At 43.0% G+C, this 21831-nt stretch overlaps 1 protein-coding gene across 3 annotated transcripts in view; it reads right to left on the bottom strand.

Annotated features, from left to right (window-relative positions):
• Positions 1-21831, bottom strand: part of LOC105393502 (apoptosis-resistant E3 ubiquitin protein ligase 1) — a 71314-nt gene that overhangs the window by 14737 nt on the left and 34746 nt on the right. For 2 of the 3 annotated variants that reach the window (XM_048624792.1, XM_048624793.1), the window contains exons 3-13: positions 19859-20067; positions 17774-17913; positions 17238-17378; positions 11535-11646; positions 9095-9276; positions 8248-8446; positions 4282-4478; positions 3476-3643; positions 2913-3090; positions 1782-1927; positions 651-794 (exon numbers count right to left, since the gene is read on the bottom strand). In XM_048624792.1, the coding sequence (XP_048480749.1) occupies positions 651-794; positions 1782-1927; positions 2913-3090; positions 3476-3643; positions 4282-4478; positions 8248-8446; positions 9095-9276; positions 11535-11646; positions 17238-17378; positions 17774-17913; positions 19859-20067 (1816 nt within the window). Of the gene's footprint in view, positions 1-650; positions 795-1781; positions 1928-2912; positions 3091-3475; positions 3644-4281; positions 4479-8247; positions 8447-9094; positions 9277-11534; positions 11647-11997; positions 12110-17237; positions 17379-17773; positions 17914-19858; positions 20068-21831 lie in introns of all 3 variants that reach the window. The other variant, XM_048624794.1, reaches the window with a different exon arrangement.

Raw genomic sequence — 21831 nt, 5'->3', positions numbered from 1 at the left:
GCTGTAATGTAAGTTAGTTATTTTTATGTCGAAAGTTCAAATTATATCATCGAGCTAGACTGCTCTGAATTTTCTACTTGAAATTAAAAATTGAAATAGATATTCTCATGGTCCCTCATTAATTTTAAAAACTCCGCAAGGTTCCAAAATAAAATAAAAATAAACTATTGCTTAATGGGGTATTATTTGCAGAAAACAGCCTTCAAAGGTACTTGGGTGGAAATTACCTAAGCTCGATGATATAATTTGAACTTTCGACATAAAAATAACTAACTTACATTACAGCTAGGAAGCTGAAACTTTTATTGTTAAAAGAACAACTTAAGAGGATGACAAAAAAAATAAAAAATAATTTAAAAAAGTTATCCAAAAAAATAATAAAACATAATTGATCCACTGAGTTCGATTTTCGTAGAAAATTTGTTAAAAAAATCATAACTCCTAAACTAGGTACCTAAAAATTGCTGAACATACATGGGGGTGATTTGGCTACCCCTTGACCTAAGGAATCAAACATTTTCCTTTGGACGTCACTCTTTGGGCCACCCTGTATGTAAACCTAAGGCAAAGTACATACGTAAATATAAGACACCGTCATACAAACACAGTGACATCTAGCGGCTCATACAGGCACTATCTTGTACTAGTACCTTGTAGTGCACCCGGGTGCCGATGATCATGGCGAGGAAGGAGCGCGTGAGCCGGGCGCGCACCAGCTGGCGGTAGGAGCCCCCCAGCGCGCTCTCGTACAGACACTTGCCGACTATCTTGCCGGCCAGTTCGAAGTGCTTCAGCTGTGAACAAAGTAAGTTGGGAATAAAGTAAGTTTAGTACTTAAGTTTCGTCAGTCAAATCTGATCTCTAAAGTGGTGACCCCGACATGATAAAATATGCTTTAGTGTTCGTCTTCTATTCGTCTGTAAAAGTATCTTATAACGGTCTTATTCATAAAAAAACCTTAAAGTAGGTTTACTGAGCTCAATAGTTACGGAACACATTAAGCCTATTTGAGGTTTCGTAAAAATCTCTATTCATAATAGTTCCGTAGACCTTCAATAACTATAGTGATGCTAATAGATTTCACAGACCAAACATTTTGACATTTACCCTATTAAGTTGCCGGTCCGACGAAACCATAAACAAAAATAGCGAAAACTTTCATTCATTTATCAATCTCTATTATCTATGTTAGCCACGGCGCGGCACTTAAAAAAGTTTACGTTGGCTTAAAGGCGCAGTTGGCCAAGCCAAAACCCACAAAAAAATAATTAAATTTTTACGTTACCATGGCAACTTATTTTCAGCAAATATTAACTCACAACAAATGTCAAATCGTCAATAAAGCAGAACAGCTGTTGACCGGCCGCCATGTTTTTGTACAAGAGGAGGTTTACGGAAGGTGTCTAGTAGGGTCCAGCCAACTTTAGCATATCAAGGTTTTACGAATCAGTTGGAGAGTTCTTTAGCGCTATTGATCGTTTATGAATAAACATTTGCTTATAGCAGGCCTATAGGTCTCCCGTAACTTTTTATGAATAAGACCGTAAGTTTGTAAATATGAATGGATGGATGTTTGTTACCCTTTCACAGAAAAACGGCTAAATAAAGTAGGATGAAATTTTGTAGGCAGAGAGCTGTCACCCTGGATTAGCATATAGGATAGGCTACTTTTTCTCCGGAATTCCCGGGGGAAAACCTTTTAAGGCGGTCCGAAGCTCGCATGATCAGCTATTTCGTACACAAAGATGGTGGGAAATAACCAGAATAATCAATTTATATACCTTCAAATGCGGCGGTCTATCAGGGTTGGGGTGCACGAGGCCGGTGGGCGAGTCGTTGAAGGGCACGAACAGGCCGTGCTTGCCGTCGAACAGCTGAGTGCAGAGCAGCGAGAACCACTCGCGCCGCACGCCGCCCCAGTCCACGCCTGGAATACGTGGTTACGTGGATTAACGTTTGTGGAACCCTAGTGATGGATATGATCTTATTCGAGAGACTGTGGGTTAAACCATAGAGTTCGAGACGAGTGTTAGAAAAATACCGTATTTGTATTGTGTTTTGCTGCCCCTAGACACTGCACCTTTGTGCACCTTCCGAAAGTGACCTTCGTACCTCGGTTTTGTTGTGTTCCCGCTGGTATTGGGTTAGCCTCGGACTTTCTACTTATTGCGGCTAGCTATAATTATTTAGTACCGATTACCGAAATGTTTTCGCTTTAAACTCGCATATTTTCTGCTTTTACTTTTAGGTACTGCCATCTTTCGGATGTCTTTTTACATGATTGCGATCTAGTGCACCTCGCTACAGGAGCAGTGTTGTTGTGTCTATTTATTGCAGACACCGCTTTCACTGCCATCTATCGTACTTATTGCAGTAAGCTATTGTAGATCTCCCATATTTTTCGTTTTCTCTGCCATCTTTCGGTAATATTCGGTAGCTTTTCGCAAGCTTGCGCATATCGACTTTAGATGTCGATACATTCTGTCTGAACCATAGTATTTTTTGCGCGAATTTTCCATAAATTTTAGACCTTTTTTCCGACATCCTATATATCTAAAACTGACAAGTGCTACTTACCCTGTTCCTCCTGGAAGCTGACATCAAAGTTCTTGCACCAGTCCTGCATGGACAGATGCTTGGTGGCCTTCAATGAGGACGCCAGGGCAGCACGGGACACGCGGATGGCGATCTAGTGAATCTTCGCACCGCGTTATAGGAACAGACTTATCGTCTACTTATTACCGCTACCGCTTTCACTGCCGTCTATCGGAAGCTTTTAGCAAGCTTACCTGTATCGAGTTTAGATGTCGTTACATTCTATCTGAACCTTCGCTTTTTTCCGCGAATTTTTCCACATTTGTAGACCCTTTTTCTGACACCTTGTGAAACTAAAATTAACAAATCTCACTCACCCTGTTCCCCTTGAAAGCTGACATCAAAGTTCTTGCACCAGTCCTGCATGGATAGATGCTTGGTGGCCTTCAGCGAGGACGCCAGGAGCGCAGCACGGGACACACGGATCGCAATCTTGTCGTGCGGGTGCCGCGCGTGCACCTTGCGCACCTCGCTGTAGAAGTAGTCTTGCTTGTTCTGTGGGGGGAGGGGGGTTAGTGGAGGGGTTGAAGTTTATTAGGAGCTGTATACTGGTTTAACTGCGTGGACAATGGAAGACTTGAGATTTTTTATGGTTTTTATAGCTTGATAATAATTTCTCTTTACAAAACAATATTCTGTTTACAAAATAATAATACATACCTACCATATGGAATAATAAGATGCAAAATAAGGAAGTTAAAGAAAGAGAGCTATCGGTACGTTTAATGCAACAAAATAGAATCGTGGTTTGCGCAGAAACGCTCCATTGTTAGAGCGCTTGTAGACGTCCATTACCATCGTAGTCAAGTGTATACAACGGACGTCTAGCCCTTAGATAGCTAGAGTGACCTCTAGGCTTCCAGTCCGTGTCCTACTGTACCTTGAAGCTGTCGTCCCCGCCGCAGTGCTCGCTGCGCAGCTGCGTGAAGGTGGCGGCGATGAGGTCGCGCTCGGCGCTGCTGAGCCGCACGGGCGGGCCCGCGCCGTCCTCCACGGTCAGCACGCCGCCGCGGGAGTGAGGGTTGTCCGGGTCGGGCGACAGGATTAACTGCGGGGAGGAAGAAGTTCTGAAGGTTGCCGATAGATGGCGGTGAAACGTAATTAGTAATATAATAGATTAAGTCTTACGGCGATGCCGCATGACTGAGGAAGTGCTTTTAATGTAGAAGATAGGGCATTTTATTGTGTCTATTTTATCTATTTTGTCAAGGATGCGTTTCAAATCCTTTAATATTATTCGTTCCTAAATGTATTCGTTTCTTAGTGCGCGTATCTATACGCGTTCGTTTCTAGTGCGCGAAATACGTAGAGCGGATTTAAATGCATTCGTTTCTTATTGCACGCAATAGACAGCATCTATTTATGCATTCGTTTCTTAGTGCGCATCTAAATACATTGTGCGCATCCTATTGTGTCAAGACACAATAGACTAATAAGTCTATTCCGTCAAGAATGCGCTCTGAATCTCTTCTCTCAATCGCCATATTGTATTAAGTACCTTCGTTTCTTAGAATCTTAGTGTCATATATTATATATATATGCGAATATCATTCATTTCTTAGTGCGCGCATCTAAATGCTTCGTTTCTAAGTGCGCGCAATAGAGCGCATTTCAAGTATACCCTCCGAATCCCATCATAACTCCCCATGTAGCTACACGGCACGTCGGCACGCGGCGCACACGCACCCGGGTGCCGGGGCACAGGCGGAAGGCGGTGATCCTGCGCGGGATGACCTTCAGCACGTACTCCTTGAGCACGAGCTGCCTGCTGGTGAGGCAGCAGGACACGGCGCGCGGCTTGTTGCCGGCGGCCAGCAGTTGCGCCGCGTAGCTGATGTGCTGCTTGCAGGAGATGTTGCGTTGTACTATGGCTGTGTCCGATGCTGGGGAAGGAAGGGAGATTTGTTAGATTTTTTTTGGATAGAAAAGGTATTGGTTTGCTTACCAGTTGTTTCTGTAACCTAGGGGGATATATCAATGGAAAAAGCATAGTGTTGGATATGAGTAATACGCAAGGCGGCTCAGTTCACACTGGTTTATTAAACACCTTATGTCGGTGTCGCAGCACACGACTAGTGACACATACATATATACACATACGCATCATCCCTCCACCAATAGCTTACAACTAATACAATTAACATATCCTAGAAATACCTCTTATAATCAACCTTCGGTATATTTCTTAACCCTAAAGTAAGACGCGTTGGGACGGGTTCCATGTCTGGCGGCGGCGCGTCATCATCGTCATCATCATCAGCGCGGGGGCTGGCCGGGCCGGCGGCCGGCGGCGGCGCGGCGCCCGCGGGCGAGCCGTCAGGACGGACATCAACAGGGCTTCCGTTCTCCAGACTACTTCCCTCCCCACTAGTAACACTTGTGTCTAGATCGAAGTTATAGTGTTCATCTAACTGACCTTTAAACAAAATTATTTGGTTTTTATGTCTCTTGTGCACTATACCATTACTAATGTCCTTTATCATAAACAAAATCGATCCCTCTTTCTTTAAAATAATTCCCTTAGTCCAATGGAATCTATTTTTATTAATATATTGTTTGAACAACACAACATCTCCCGGTAGAAAGTCTTTCCGTATGATTCCGCCGTGATTATCATTCTGTAAGGACTGTTTATGTTGCACTTTGTTAGCTAACGGCGAGGGTGAGGGAGGCGCGGGGGGAAGCAGCAGGTCCAGCCTGGTGCGCGGCTGCCAGCCAAACACCAGACTGGCAGGACTTTCTCCTGTCGTTGAGTGGACGGAGCTACGATAGTCGAATAGATATTTGAGTAACCTATTATTCACATCATTCACCGAGCCGCCCGCTGAAAGTGCGCTCTTTATACCCTTTTTTACAATTCTTACGCAACTTTCTGCCTGGCCGTTGCTAGCTGGGTGGTACGCCGGTGTGGTCACGTGACTGATTCCGTTCAGTTTGCAAAACTGATTGAATTGTTCGGAGGTAAACGAAGTTCCGTTATCACTTACCAAAGTTCGCATAATACCAAATCTCGACATGTACTCAAATAATTTGTTAATTAAATTGGTCGACGTGATATTGTTTTTCATATTTACGCATTCTACCCATTTAGTATATGCGTCAACAATCACTAAAAACATTTCATTGTTAATCGGTCCTAAAAAATCTATGTGTACTCGTTCAAAAGGTTCGCTCGGATAAGGCCATGAAACAATAGGCGATCGCGGTGGCGTCGCGCGGAGACTTAAACAAACACTACAGTTATTTATCATATTCTCTATTGTTGTATCAATTTTTGGAAACCAAAACTTAGAACGTGCAACCGCTTTAGTTTTTACAATTCCTAGATGAGAATTATGTAATTCCGACAACACTTTTTGCCGTAATTTTTCTGGTATTACTACCTTGTGGCCTCTCATTAAACATCCCCTTTCATACGATAACTCTAATTTGCATAAAAAGTATGGTTTAATGAGCGGATCCTGAATTTTTCGTGGCCACCCGTCGCATACGTATCTAATCACCTGCTGAAGGATGACGTCATCGTGGGTCTCTCGGCTCAGCTGTTCGCGAGTAACGGGAAGCGCCCCCTCCACTACGAAGTTCACGTAGGCGCTCGAGCTGACGTCGCCCGCGCGCCCCGCGCCCGGCCCCTCCGACTCCTGACAAACCGGTTCCGGTAGACTGGCGCGAGATAAATAGTCTGCACTGTTTTCAGCACTTTTTACGTATTCTATAACGTAGTTATACGAAGATAAAAACAGTGCATATCTTTGGAGTCTGTTTGCCGAAACTTCTGGCACTCCACGCTGACTACCGAATATAGCCAGGAGCGGTTTGTGGTCTGTGCGTAGAACGAACGGCTCGGACCTTGCATATAGGTATTGATGATACCGGCGGACGCCGAATATTATGGCCGTCGCTTCTTTTTGGATCTGCGAATATTTGCGTTCCGCGGCATTTAAAGTGCGAGACGCGTATGATATAAGAATATTGGGGTAGCGTTATCCTTTAACTTTAATTTAATTTTAAATTTATTAAAGCATCCTAACCGGTTTTCGAAAACGTCTGAGTATTTTGCTAATATTGCGGATAATGAATTATCCTCTGCACTGGTAGGTTGATCACAATACTTAATAGGTGATAACTCTAATCCAAATTTTGATATAAAGTCACGACCTAGAATTGGCGGACCACCCCCTACGATAACATACACGTCGAGTACGAAGGCTTTACCCGAGTATGTTACTGGTAATTGTGCGGTACCTAGACACTTTATTTTTCCACCGGTATAACTTGTTAGATTTTTCCTACTCTGACCTAATGATACTTGTGAAAAATGTGAATAATAGGTCTTGTCAGATATAGCTGTAACTGTAGAACCGCTATCTACCTCAAATTTTAATTGAATATTGTTAATTAACACTGTTTCGATCATCGGCGCCCCGCCCGTGCAACGAATTACAAATAACTCACCATCGTCACCCTCGCTGTTAGCTTCAGCCTCCAAATATTTGACCGTCTTACACATCCTTCTCAGATGTCCTCTCTGGTTGCACTTGGTACATTTAAATTTTGCGAATCGACACACATTGGCTTTATGGCTCTTTCGACCACACACACTACACTTTTCCTCCGAAGGAACACTGGACCTATCAGGGTCTCGACCCTTGTCGATTTTAAACACTGCATCGGAAGCTGCGGCGGCTGGCGGCGCGGCGGCGGCGGCGGCGGCGGCGGCGCGCGCCGTGCGCACGCTGCTCGCCAGCTCCACCGCCTTCGCCAGCGTCAGCTCCTCGATGTCCATCGAGAATAGCTTCTCCCGCTCGGCTCCCGGCGCCATCCCCATCACGAACTTGTCCAGGAGGGCCTCCTCCAGGTTCTTGAACTTGCAGTGCGCAGCGAGGCCCCGGAGCCGCGCGGCCCACTGCGCGTGCGACTCGCCCGGCTGCTGCACTGCCACGTAGAAGTGACGTCTCTCGGCGAAGCCACAGCGCTTCTGTGTGAAGTGCTGGTCCAACGCCTTCACGATGTCGTCGTAGTCCACGACGTCCAAGGTCTTTGGTAGCACGAGGTTACTCGCCAGTTGGTAAGATTCGTCGCTGAGTGCGCTGAGCAAGATGGCGCGACGCTTCACGCCCGCCTTGTCCGACTCTTTATCCAGTTCATTTGCAATGAACCATTGCTGCAGCCTGCTCCGGAATGTCACCCAATCTTGGTTGTGGTGATCAAAGGTGGAGATTGCACCGAAAAACGGTGTAACGCTTGCAGCCATTATTGCCGGTGAACAATTTTCACACGCGGGTAATTTTAAATTCGCGCTCGTCGCCACTGTTGGATATGAGTAATACGCAAGGCGGCTCAGTTCACACTGGTTTATTAAACACCTTATGTCGGTGTCGCAGCACACGACTAGTGACACATACATATATACACATACGCATCACATAGGTTCGGGTAATTATGCTCACGATTAGTCAGGTGATAGGTACGTTTTTGTGCTCACAACATAATCCTCACGAAGTTCACCTTTACTTTTACTTAATTTAATTAACAGTATTCCCGAATTTGAAACCGAGAATACGAGACTAAAGTCTGCAAATTCATCTCTATATCTCACTTACTCACATTCACTGTACGTGAACACAACACAACAAGCGACAACAAGCTCACCGGACAGCACAATGAGGTCTATATTCGCGTTGTGCAGCGGCGCGTCCTCGTACAGCAGCGTGGCTCGGTACACGCCCGGCTCCGGTACAGTCAGCGACAGCGTCACCTGCACGTTCACCGCGTCGTACGTGAACACTCCGCAGGCGGACAGCTTCGGGTCCTCGGGCTGGCCCAGCCGGTTCATGCGCAGGGAGAAACCCTGGAATGGTAAATCAGAGGATAATTAGAATCTATTGTGTCTGGTATATCAATGGGCCACTTATGCTATACGCAAAAGCTTCTTAGATCCCCTTGGAGGTGCGCGATCCATGCAAAACCACTCAAAGCCATTGGTGTGCGCTATTACGACGAGCTCAGAATACTGTCCTATGATTCGTTCATATTAATTTCAATATGCATATATGGCGGCCATTTTGATCAAGTTTAGTGTAACTTAAAGTCTAAATAAATCAAAACAATTTGCAACACAGCTTTCATCACTCTAGTAGGGGGGTGTCCCACTATACTCAGTGTGGTCAGTGTGCGGCACGGGGTTGTCCCACTGGTCGCGCGGCGCCACGTGCACGCGGCGGGGGTGTCCCACTATACTCACAGTGTGGTCAGTGTGCGGCACGGGGTTGTCCCACTGGTCGCGCGGCGCCACGTGCACGCGGCGGGGGTGTCCCACTATACTCACAGTGTGGTCAGTGTGCGGCACGGGGTTGTCCCACTGGTCGCCGCGCGGCGCCACGTGCACGCGGCGGGGGTGTCCCACTATACTCACAGTGTGGTCAGTGTGCGGCACGGGGTTGTCCCACTGGTCGCGCGGCGCCACGTGCACGCGGCGGGGGTGTCCCACTATACTCACAGTGTGGTCAGTGTGCGGCACGGGGTTGTCCCACTGGTCGCGCGGCGCCACGTGCACGCGGCGGGGGTGTCCCACGCTGGCCACGAGCGCGGCGCCGCACAGTCGAACCCGGGACCGCCGCGCCACCACCGCGCCCGCCACGAACCACTTGCGGTATGGCGAGCCGGATACTGGGACGCCGCCTGAAGAGACAAGGGTGTGGGATGGTGAATATTGAGCTAAGGAGTACGTGTTATTATTTGATATAAACTCCGCAGTCAAATAATTAATATAAAAATTTATGGACTTGCTATCTATTCATGTGTCGCTCAATACTCCTTCCTCCTCCTATGTAACGGCCGCCATTCTGATTCTTTGTCTGCGGGCGCAATATTATTTTGGTAATGTAGGCAGAGGTGCTGCTGAGGCTATCTGGTGAAGATTGGGGAAATGACATACCTCTACGACAGTAGTAAAACATTTATTACAGCTTACTTATGTCCAGCATCGGATAATGATGCGTATCAGTGACTAAAGCTGGATTAGCGTTTGACAACGTAAATTACTACCCAATCAGATAACGGTCAGTGCTGGTTGCCCAAGGTTGCACTAGACGTAAACATAAACATAGATAACAGTTGATACTCAAAGAGGCTCATTTGCCATGGGTCTATACCTCATGTGATGATGGCTATAATGTGGCAAGTTACTTGGCGACCCTCCTTGCGGGGTGAAAGAAGTGGCGGGGGCGAGGTAGCACGACATGCTACACACGTAGAAAAGTGTGCCCGGATTAATCTCGCGATAGCTTGTAACTATTTCTGACGTAAGTAAAATTTTATTCTATGAGTGTTCCCGTAAATGTCATATTTAGCTTAAAATTTATAGTTTGACAGCATTAAAATTTGGATGTTTACCTTCAGAATATCTACCAATTTGAATTTATTTATGTAAAAGTGTTTTATTTTATAAATCAATTTCCATGTCACTTTCATGTTCACTCTCTGTTTGAACTTGTTCATCGTCGTCGTCATCCTCATCTTCATCATCGTTTTCATTAAATTCAATTATAAATCTAAGACAAAAACCAAAAAACATTATACCTACTTTGAAGTACGAGTATAATGTACTAGAGTACGCCAGTCATATTAGTTCAGTGTACACCTATAATATTTTATGTTTAATTTACATTAAATTATAAATAAACAATAACATACCTGTCCAATACATCGTCAAATACTCTATCAGATTTATAATATTCGTCTTAATTTTTTATGACATGGTCGTCACAATTTCTCCACTTTTCAGGCGAATAATTAGAGAAAAGCAACTCTAAGTCTCTTCATCTCTTTATCTAAGTTAGAGTCAATCGACGTTCTTGCGAGCTCGCCTTTCACGTACCACACACAATAGGATTTAATTCCAGGTGGTATGGGGGTAGGCGAAGCACGATATGACCATTTTCTTTCAAAATTTCATCAATTTTGTAATTTTTCTCTGTGTTTTGCTCATTAATTACTTTCATTAAATCACATAAATTTTGGTTGCTTTCCTAGTTACAAGAACTGACAAATGACGCACTGTCATATGGACTCTTCGTCTTTGTTGTTTACTTTTTCGTATCTGACTGCGCAGTACCAACCTTTAGCCGCGTAGCATGACTGATCCGGTACGCTGTTCTACAAGAAGCCCCTATATTGAGACATTATACGATTTTTTGTTTTTAACGTTATTTTGTTGACGAATTATAGATACCTAATAATAATATAATGATAATATTAAAAAGGCCTCAACACTCATCCTAAGACTAATGGTCTCAGGATCAATAATCTCATGTGGGTCGCACTCAAATTATGACGGACTATATAAGACATGTGGCCGCCTCGGCTGCGCGGCCGAGACTGCCGTAACAATGACATGCAGTGCACGCGTTGCCCTTCACCGCTACCCCTCCCGCTACCCGCTGTCGTCTTGGGTACCTCGTCCCCTCCGCGTCTTTCACCCCGCAAGGAGGGTCGCCAAGCAACTTGCCAATCTATAGTACTGACCGATCATGACGGAGATGATGTAGAGGCCGGCGGTTCTTCCGGAGAGCTTTTCCATGGTCCCTATACCTCCACAGACGTCATAACATGTTGTCCACGAGTACTGACCGATCATGACGGAGATGATGTAGAGCCCGCCGGAGAGGTATCTTCCGGAGGGATTTCTTCCATGGTCCCTATAGCTTCACAGACGTCATGACATGGGGTCCATGAGTATACTGACCGATCATGACGGAGATGATGTAGAGGCCGGCGGAGAGGTTTCTTCCATAGCCTATAGCTTCACAGACGTCGTCACATGTTGTCCATGAGTACTGACCGATCATGACGGAGATGATGTAAAGGCCGGCGGAGAGGTTACTTCCATGGTCCTATACCTCCACAGACGTCATCACATGTTGTCCACGAGTACTGACCGATCATGACGGAGATGATGTAGAGGCCGGCGGTGCGCACGGTGAACTGCACGCGAGCGGTGTTGGCCTGCGCCGGGTCCGCCGCCGAGCCCAGCTCCATCACTGTTGATATCACTAGTAGGAGCGGTGGCAGCTCAGTAGGGTAAGCGCCCGCTTCTCACGCCAGAGATGCGGGTTCGAATCCCGGCGGTGACATGTACCAATGAGTTCTTTGAGTTTAAGTACAATATATACCATCGCTCTTACGGTGAAGGAAAACATCGTGAGGAAACCTGCATATCTAGATTTAGCACATGTAAACCCACCAACCCGCACTGAATCAGCGTGGTGGGAAATGGTCCAAGCTCAGCAAGGCAGTTTAGACCTTGGGAATATGCACAAAGGTTCTATTCGAGAGAGCCAGGTGCAGGTACTAACACCCCCATAGAGAATGGAATAGATATCACTAGTAGCCAGTACTGACCGATCATGACGGAGATGATGTAGAGGCCGGCGGTGCGCACGGTGAACTGCACGCGCGCGGTGTTGGCCTGCGCCGGGTCCGCCGCCGAGCCCAGCTCCATCACCGTCGATATCTGCGGGGGAGAGAGGTGTTTGTGAGGGAGAGGTTTATTTATTTATTTATTTATATTTGGAAAACCAACCAGCAAAATACAAGTTTATGTTACATGGGGGTTATATGACATTTCAAGCGAATAACAGGTTTTCACATTTTTCTAATTTAGGCACTTAATTTTAACTAAGATGAAACAGTGACTTAATGACATTGTAAAACTGAAAATTATACAATTTTATAGTCTGAAGAAAAAAAAAAACAAGCAAAAAGAAGTAAGTTGAAGACTATCCCCCAAATTCATAGTGATTTTAGATACTATAAAGTAAGTTTAAAATTAACGTTGTGATATACGAGATTTAACTTTTTGACTGACGTAAAGAGTCGAAACTAGTCGACACTAGTACGATTCAAGGTACTTAAATTTAAACCTTGTTGTAAATTTACAATAGTGTCTATGAATTTGAGGGTAAAATATGTAAAATCTTACTTATGTAAAACCATATAACAAGCAGTATTATTTAAATTCTTATACATATTATTATGTGCATACTATGTTTATAGATTATATATATATACGCCCAATATAAAATATATAAAAGTAAATATATTCAATATGACAATACCACCGGACTATTCGGACTTATCACCGATTATTTGCACTACATGGGATCTAAAAGAAAGTTTATTATTATGAAAAATGTCAGCATCCTGAAACACGTTATTATAAGTACGAAGTAGACGGGTCATAATTGCATTTTGGCCATAATTAGTGGTGTGAGCCCTGGGAGCAAATATTGCTGTATGTCTAGTACGGTATTGTGGTGTGTTAAATGTTATATCTGCTAGTAGCTCAGGACAGTCCACTCTTCCTCGTAATATGTCAAACAGAAATCCCATATCCAGTAGTAAGCGTCGATCATACAGGGTTAACATTATGAAATCGTGACAATTCCGTGAATAATTACCGGAATTATTGCGTGTTTGGTAAGAGGTTTGCGTACCAAGACGGAGCTGTTTTCTCGTAATGTGGCATTAAATAATTACGACATTATTACTTTAACGGAAACATGGCTTTTGGACAGTATATTTGATCACGAACTATTCGACAGTAGATACTTTATCTGTCGTCGTGACCGTGATTATGTGAAGACAAAGCAAACCCGCGGTGGCGGCGTTCTGATTGCAATTAAAAAGGAACTACTATTCGAACCTTGCCCCCACTGGCACTCAAGCGCGGAAGATATTTGGCTAACCATTAAAATAAAAACTCATAGTCCAAATAAATATATAAAACTACATTTATGCTGCATTTACATCTGTGCAGAGAATGAGGGAAATTCCTTTAAATTGCAAATACATAACTTTACAAATAAATTACAAAATATTATGACTAATAATTCTACAGACCATTTCTTGATAGCAGGGGATTTTAACATGAGTTACATTACGTGGACTAAATCTGACGTAGGTGTGACTCCTTCTTACATAAATAGCGAGCCAGCTACAGATCTTATTGATACGCTATCGCTGTGCAATCTTACTCAGTTTAACTTAATAACAAATAAAGATAATAGAATTCTCGACCTAATTTTATCAAATACCACTTTAGAGGTTACCCAATGTTATGACCCGTTAATTCCGGAGGATCCTTATCACAAAGCACTCATCATTGAATATATTTTAACTGATTCATTGCCTCTTTCCTATTCTAAACAAACAAAATATATTTTTAACAAAGGCGATTATGCTAAAATCAACACAGAAATTGAAAATAAACCATGGAATCTTTTGTTTTCTTCTTTATCAGTTAATGAGGCGGTAACTTTATTTTATGACATAATTTATGAGCTTCGTGATAGGTATATTCCTACTCAGTCTCGTTCCAAATTTAATTATCCCGTGTGGTATAGCACAGCGTTAATCAAAATTCTAAAAGAAAAAAATAAATATTTAAAAAAGTTTAAGACGTACGGAAATTTATCAGATAAATGTTCGTTTGATCTTTTACGATTAAGAGCTAAAAAAGTAGAACGTGACTGTTATGAATCATATTTGACACTAGTCGAAAACTCGCTAATTGATAACCCGAAAGTATTTTGGAATTTCATTAAAAATAAACGTGGTGATTCCGGTTTCCCATCGACAATGACTTACTCTAATACATCATGCGACACTGGTCAAGGAATCGCCAACTTATTCAGTTCTTATTTTAGTTCTACTTTTTCAAGTTCATCGAACTGCACGGTTAACATAAATAACACGGACAATTCAGGAAACTCTGCTGGTGATCTCCACATAATTACTGTTGAAGATGATACTGTAGAGAAGCTTCTTTGTAACCTGGATATCAATAAATCCGCGGGTCCAGATGGGTTACCAGCATCTTTCCTTCGATACTGTGCTAGCTCTTTAAAGGTTCCTATAGGCATTCTTTTTAGAAAATGTTTCTCAGAGGGTAGCGTACCTATTATTTGGAAGTCCGCGTTTATAAGTCCAATTCATAAAAAAGGACCAAAAAAGCTTGTTGAAAATTATCGACCTATTTCTAAGCTCTGTCTTATTGCCAAAATTATGGAAAAAATTGTCTACGATCAGATGTATTCGGCTTTAAAACCAATATTTTCACCGCAACAGCATGGTTTCCTTAAGGGAAGATCAACTGTCTCAAATCTAGCTTTACTGAATGACTGTATTACTGAACGTATGGATAGGGGTGACCAAGTTGACGTAATCTATACCGACTTCAGTAAAGCTTTTGATCGAATTGACCACGCGCTTCTTTTGAATAAACTTCTAAGACTGGGTATAAGGGGTAACCTCTTTAGGTGGTTTTGCTCATATGTCGATAACAGATCGCAAGCTGTTGTACTCAACGGTTTTATGTCTCCTTGGTCTGGCATTCCTTCTGGCGTTCCGCAAGGGTCCCTTTTAGGGCCCTTACTGTTTATAATTTTTGTAAATGACATAGACTCCTGTTTTCAGCATTCTATGTGTCTATTATTTGCTGATGATTTAAAATTATTTCGCACAGTCAATAACATTGAGCAACAAAATCTTTTACAGGAGGACCTTATCAGATTTGACCACTATTGTCATACTAATAAATTAGATCTAAACATTTCAAAATGCTACACAGTATCTTACACTAGAAAAATCCATATTTTCCTATCTAATTACACTCTCAGAGGTTTACACATCCAGAGAAGTAATAACATTCGTGATTTAGGAGTTATACATGACTCGAAATTGGTTTTTGATCAACATATAGATGCTATAACTACAAAAGCTTTAAAATCCCTAGGTTTCATCATGAGAGTCTCTAAATCTTTTCGGTCATTGAAATCTCTGAAGGTTCTCTACTGTGCTTACGTAAGAAGTAGTCTGGAATATGCCTCCCAAATTTGGAACCCTCGGTACAAAGATTACGTCTCTAGATTGGAAAAAATTCAGAAAAAATTCATACGGTTTTTAAGATTTAAATTCCACTTGCCAAAGGAATCATATGAAATGTCTTGCAAACGCCTACACTTACTTCCACTTTATATAAGAAGAGAAGCTGCCGATATTTCGTATTTAATCAATATAATTAATGGTAAGACTGATTGCTCAGATCTAGTCGCAAAGCTTAAATTTTATGTCCCTAGTCGCCTACCCCGTCACCATTCCATAATGCAAATTCCACTTGTAAAAACTAATTATAGACAGAATTCATTTTTTATACGTGCGAGTAATTCACTTAATAAAATTTATAGCGATTCAGAGTTTGATCCATTCAGTAAGAAACATAGTAATGTTAATAGATACCTAACAGTTGCTTTTGTGAACAAAATAATAATTTAAGTCTAAGTCTAAGACAGTCTACCTAATAATCTTATCTAGTTTTAGTTAACTTAGTTGTTTTTATTAAGTAAAGATATTAGTGTTTTAGTATTAGTGTGTGTTACAGCTGGTGTCGTGTAACGCCTACGTATAATAACTAAGGATTGAGTTCTGGAACCGGTCTCAGCGCTGAATAGCGAAGAGATGGGTTCTAGAATTCAATCCTTACCATTGGAACCATATGTGGGAACTTGTAATTGGCTAGTAGCTGTTTACCTGATATGTTCATATTGTGTTGTAGCTGTAAGTTCTCCAAATATTATAAAATAAAATAAAATAAAATAAAATAAAATAAATTTAAGTATTTAATGAATTTCATTTGTAACCTTTCTATTTGATCTTGATAAATGGTATATTGTGGTGACCATATTGGACTAGCAAACTCCAACACACTTCGTACGTAAGCATAATACAGTGCTTTGATGGACTCAGGTTGGGAAAACAATTTTCCTGTGCGTATAACAAATCCAAGGTTTTTATAGGCTTTGCTGGTAATTAAGTCAATGTGATTACGGAATAATAATTTGTTATCCAACAAGACACCCAGATCACGCACCATGGCCACTCTCTCAATCATAACGCCATTAAAATTATAATTAAATAAAAGAGGGGTTTTTTTTCGTGTAAAAGTTATAGTTTGGCATTTTTTAACGTTTACTTTAATTTTGTTACGAGTATAATATTCAAACAGTTTATTAAGTTCTGACTGCAGGGCGATACAATCTTCTTGGGTCTTAATTCTTAGGTAAACTTTTTTGTCATCAGGTTGGTTGGTGAATAGCTCCGATGGAAGAATGTGGGGTATTCGGGATGAAAAGTGGTGTCGTCAAAATCTCTTTGATTCCTTCCTTCCATCCTTCTTCTTCTTAGCGTGTAGACTACAAACTAAAACAGTCATAATTGGATTAATTGGGCAACAGATACTGCACTGCCGGTAGCGGTGGGGTGACGTACTGCTTCGACACATATACATATACACACATGTATTCCTCTCGAAACTTCCTCAAAGACTAAAGACAAAGGTCTTAAATCAATGCGTCTACTGACTGGTATGGAAAGAGCCATGCTCGTGGTTTCTCTTAGGACCTGTGATCAAAGCCGGTTTAAATACTTCCAGGTCACCCAAGGCTAGTCATATCCAGGCTCTAGGATTTCGTGGTTTCTTTTAGGACCTGTGATCAAAGCCGGTTTAAATACTTCCAGGTCACAACCAAGCCATATCCAAGCTCTAGGATCCAGTCCAGGGATACTCTCATCTGTTCCCTTACCTTCCTAGTCCCGTGCGCGATGTTGACGGCGAGCTGGTCGGTGTCGCACACGGGGTAGGGCTGCCCGTTGCGCTGGAAGCAGTGCACCGTGAAGCACATGCAGTCGCCCACCTCCCGCGGCTCCGACCAGCCCCACTCCACCTGCGACAGGGAGAGGTTATGTAGGAGTGTGTGACGCTAAATAGGAAGACGGTCTAGAAACTTCCAACAAATTGGAAGTACTAACAGGCGTGACGTGAAGAAGATGGGACAGGAAAAATTTATTTTTTCGGTTCATCGGCTCATGTTTAACTATTCAAGCTTGGGGTGCAATTTGCCTGAAATTAGAGCACGAGGGGGGAGGGGGGGGGCTGTACTGACTCACCTTGCAGCTGGGCGGGTGCAGGTACTTGCCGGTCACGTACTGCAGCAGCGAGTGCTTGGCCTCGGGCGCCAGCGCGGGCTGCGTCACCGCCGCCAGCGTCACCAGCCCCGCCACCGACACCGACACCACCAGCATGCCGCCTGCGGGGGGAGGGGGGGCTGTACTGACTCACCTTGCAGCTGGGCGGGTGCAGGTACTTGCCGGTCACGTACTGCAGCAGCGAGTGCTTGGCCTCGGGCGCCAGCGCGGGCTGCGTCACCGCCGCCAGCGTCACCAGCCCCGCCACCGACACCGACACCACCAGCATGCCGCCTGCGGGGGCAGGGGGGGAAGGGGTTAGTTGAGGAATTACTATAATATGTAATAGTTACATAACTAGTTTGGGGTCGGATGGCCATGTGTGAGATATCCCCCCCCAAATTATTATTATTATATTATTATGTGGGGATATCTCTCACATGGCCATCCAAACGCAAACTAAGCAGAGCCTGTAATATGGGTATCAGAAAGCTGATGTCGTACGAAAATCATATGAATCAAACGAAACAGAGATATCATTTCTTACATTTTTCTACGGATCGGCACGATACCGACAGTTAAATATTGTATAACCATAATATTATAGTAGCGTCTCCCGAATACCCTATTCTCTACGGAACCCATTTTGTTCGTCGCTTGGACCAATTAGACTAATTAAATTTTGGTTTTGAATTACTTGTAGAAGGCCAGGGAAGGTCAAGGTGAGTTTAATTTAACCTCAATTACATGTTTTTCAATAGTACAAGGCAATTTATGCTGTTTTCCTTTATAACGCCACTATTCCAAGCTACTGTAGCAAAGTAAACAAATATCCTCTAAACAAATATTTTCTTTCAGCTTTTTTGCTACTTGATTATTTCAACTTGGCAACTCAGTCAATGACCCAGCGATGGGGTAACCATTCGCTATTGATACTAAAATGACCGGACACTTGCCGATACATCTGTTAATCAGACTATTATTGATGTATGAATAGGTATGTGAATTTGCATTGTGCATATTGTCCAGAAGAAACGTAACAGGCATATGTTATAGATCCAAACTTAAAAAAGGCATCGTCAGCGTCGTCGACGGAATTACAGCCAGTGAGGCCCAAATCCGATATCCTGTTGTAACTTTCAACTCTGTTGTGTGTAGAGTTTAATAATGTATCTTGATTGCTATCATAATAAACCGCCTATATTTTTAATACGCTGCTATTTTTTCACATTGTCACCCTACCGGGGTGGCCAACCTCCGTGTCGAGTACTCTGATCAGAGTAACTAAATACATACTCTCTGAAGCTCCGCTAATATATCTAATTTCAGACTTGTCTCTCGCTATACTGTGAGCTTTTTTTGTGACGAGTTGATGTAATGGCAGATAGATTACTCTCATTTACAGGGTCTTTAAAGAGGTTGAGTATTGCCTTATTAGATGGGTTGCTGTTGCTAGCCTCTTTTCGATCTTACTAGTCCGATTAGTTTAGATTAGAATGAATTCGTAGGTACACAATTAATATACGTAATTACGTTTTCAGTGCCCTTCGCTATTTAACATTAGCTATAGTATATAGAAGTTATTTATACCAATACAGAACAATGAGACCGAAGATTGATGTCGCCGAGACCGACTAGCGGACAATTTAATGAGTTTCCATTAATCTGAGAAGGGGTGAGCTTAAGTCTCACAGTAATCTTGGCTCACTTAACAAGGAGTTACCCGCATTCCCTGAGGTGCGGCGGCTGAATTATACCAACAAGATACTTCGCTATTGAGGCAAATTGTATTAGACAGGATCTATTTAGCTCGACTGGTTTACTGGCACCACCCGAGGTGCTCTCATTCCATAAATAAATGGATAATTCCTTTAGGACATAAGCGAGTTCGGAATAGGAATTTCATTTATAAAATAAAATAACCTACGTCTTTTCTCAAATATTAATCATAAAGCAAAATTGGTTGCGTAGGTGGTGCCTTGATAAAATTTCGGATAAAACGTTTGGCCTTTAAGATTTACTCTCGAATATTAATTCCATTATCTAACAAAGGTTTATTGAAGTATGTCTGAAATATGTTCATATTTATGATTTATAAAAGGTTAAAGTTTCTCTCTGCAACTCGGGTAAGTTTGGTGGTAGGTGATGGCCTCCACACTACTACCTGCACAGGCACCCATGGCCTCCGTTGTGTCCCAACAAAAACATCTGCGACAGACGTCCGCTCAACCTTACTCACCCCAAGTCCACGCATCCTGATGCCGACTATTCTTCACGACCGCGCTCCACAGGTCCGCCTTGAGCGTCTGCAGCTCCTCCTTGCCCGTGGGCAGCGAGCGGCGCGCGGCGCTCCACGGCGCGAAGTCTTTGGCGTCCAGCGCGTGGCGCGCCGTCTTGTCCTCCAGCCAGTACACGTCTTCGAGCGAGGACACGTCCAGGCTGAGCAGTCTGCGGGGAGAGGGAGGGGTTAGAGGGATAGGCGAATATAACAGAAGTAGCTTTTCCCACAATCTTAAGTCGCTCCACTCACTGCACGAGAGACGAGGCGGCATCGCGGCGGCAACAAAGAGGCGAGACTTCGCTATATTTTCTATATGCGAGCCCAGTTCGACGCTTACGACAGATAGTCGATTAGATAGTCGAGACCGCCTCGACTCTAGCAGTGGGCGCCTAAGGCCTAAAGGGTTTTAAGTGGGAATTCCGGTATAAAAAGTAGCCCACGTGTTAGTCACTTTCATACATGCAACACATCTGTGTTTGAAAAAATAGGTGCTCTGGGGATTGAACCTGGGATCCTCAGCACAACTTTCGGCAGCTACTATGTATATAATGGCCAAGTTGACAAAATTGTATTTTTTGGAAGAAAGTGGTAAAAAAACATATTTTGCTATCCATTGCTTTGTTATGTATATGTCGCAGGCATCTGGTTTAATCTCCTGTTTGATTGAACCGCTAGCCCGTTCATTGGATGAAAATTACAACTATGTAAGTAGTTTGAAATAAGAATTATTTGTACCGCCACCAACATTCCCTGTGTATAAGAAATTGTTAGCTAATTATAGGCTTGTTCGTTCTGTAACTGGTGCCTTCAGAACTGCTCACGCAAAATTAGAGTACATAAAGTGAACACAACTACATAAGCATACCTAGACATAATTTAAATTTTATTTTATTTATGACTGCAACGTCTATGACTATAGTTAGTTAAATAAACGACACAAATCATTTCATATGCATGTAGAAAATGTTCCTATATTTCATTTTCTTTAACGTAAAAGTTGTCAGAACAAAGGAAGCCCAAATCAAAACCATGCAATATCTGCAGCAGTTAATGGAGCCATATAACGTTGCATACCTCGTATTTCCGTTTACATACTACCACATACTGGAGTAGTCTACATAGTGTAGTGTAGGCACCGCCGGCATAGTGACAGTTTCCAGATCAGTTTGCGGTTCAGAGTTAATAATAAAATAAATATGTGGGGACATCTCACACACGGCCATCCGACCCCAAGCTAGGCAGAACCTGTGTTATGGGTGTCGGACAGCTGATATATCTACACAAATACATAGATAGATAGATACTAAATATAAATATAGTTTACGACCGCCGCGGCTTTTCATATGCGGTGCTGTTCCGGCGAAACCCTCTTATCAAAGCTTTGTGTTTACACAAAGAAAAAAAAGCTTCCTTTGTTCGCGGAAAGCCGCTTAAATGTTTGCGCGCGGTCGCTCCCGCTTCATGGATAGTGCTGGGCGAAAAATAAGCTTGATAAGATTGTTGTATAAGCTATTAATAGGCTTCCCAATTTTAATTCGAGTGTACAGTCTGAAGGCGCGTTCACACTGCTTTAATGTAAAGGAATTCCCATTCAAAGTTCGTGTGCCCACGGCGTTAACACTATGGGAATTCTTTCATTGTGTTAGGTTGTTTGCCCTAGGCTGTAATGTTGTACCTAGTTTTTTGTAAATGATTGCAAAGGTATTGCAGGTAACCTACATGAAAAAGTTTCTTTCTGTTTATGCAGTTTATGTATGTAGTTCGTACAATATTCAAAATATAGCCATCCATTACAGCACCGCACATAAAGTGCACCAATAACAATAACACCAGGACATAAAGTGAACGAATGAGTTTTATTCACAGCCAGGTGTGGGCCACCGCCGGCCGCGCCGCGGGCTGTCGGTGTTGACCCAGTTAGTGGTCGCACA

This window comes from Plutella xylostella, chromosome 12, assembly GCF_932276165.1.
Source record: "Plutella xylostella chromosome 12, ilPluXylo3.1, whole genome shotgun sequence".
Lineage (NCBI taxonomy): Eukaryota > Metazoa > Arthropoda > Insecta > Lepidoptera > Plutellidae > Plutella > Plutella xylostella.
This window is presented reverse-complemented; position numbering and strand designations above follow the sequence as displayed.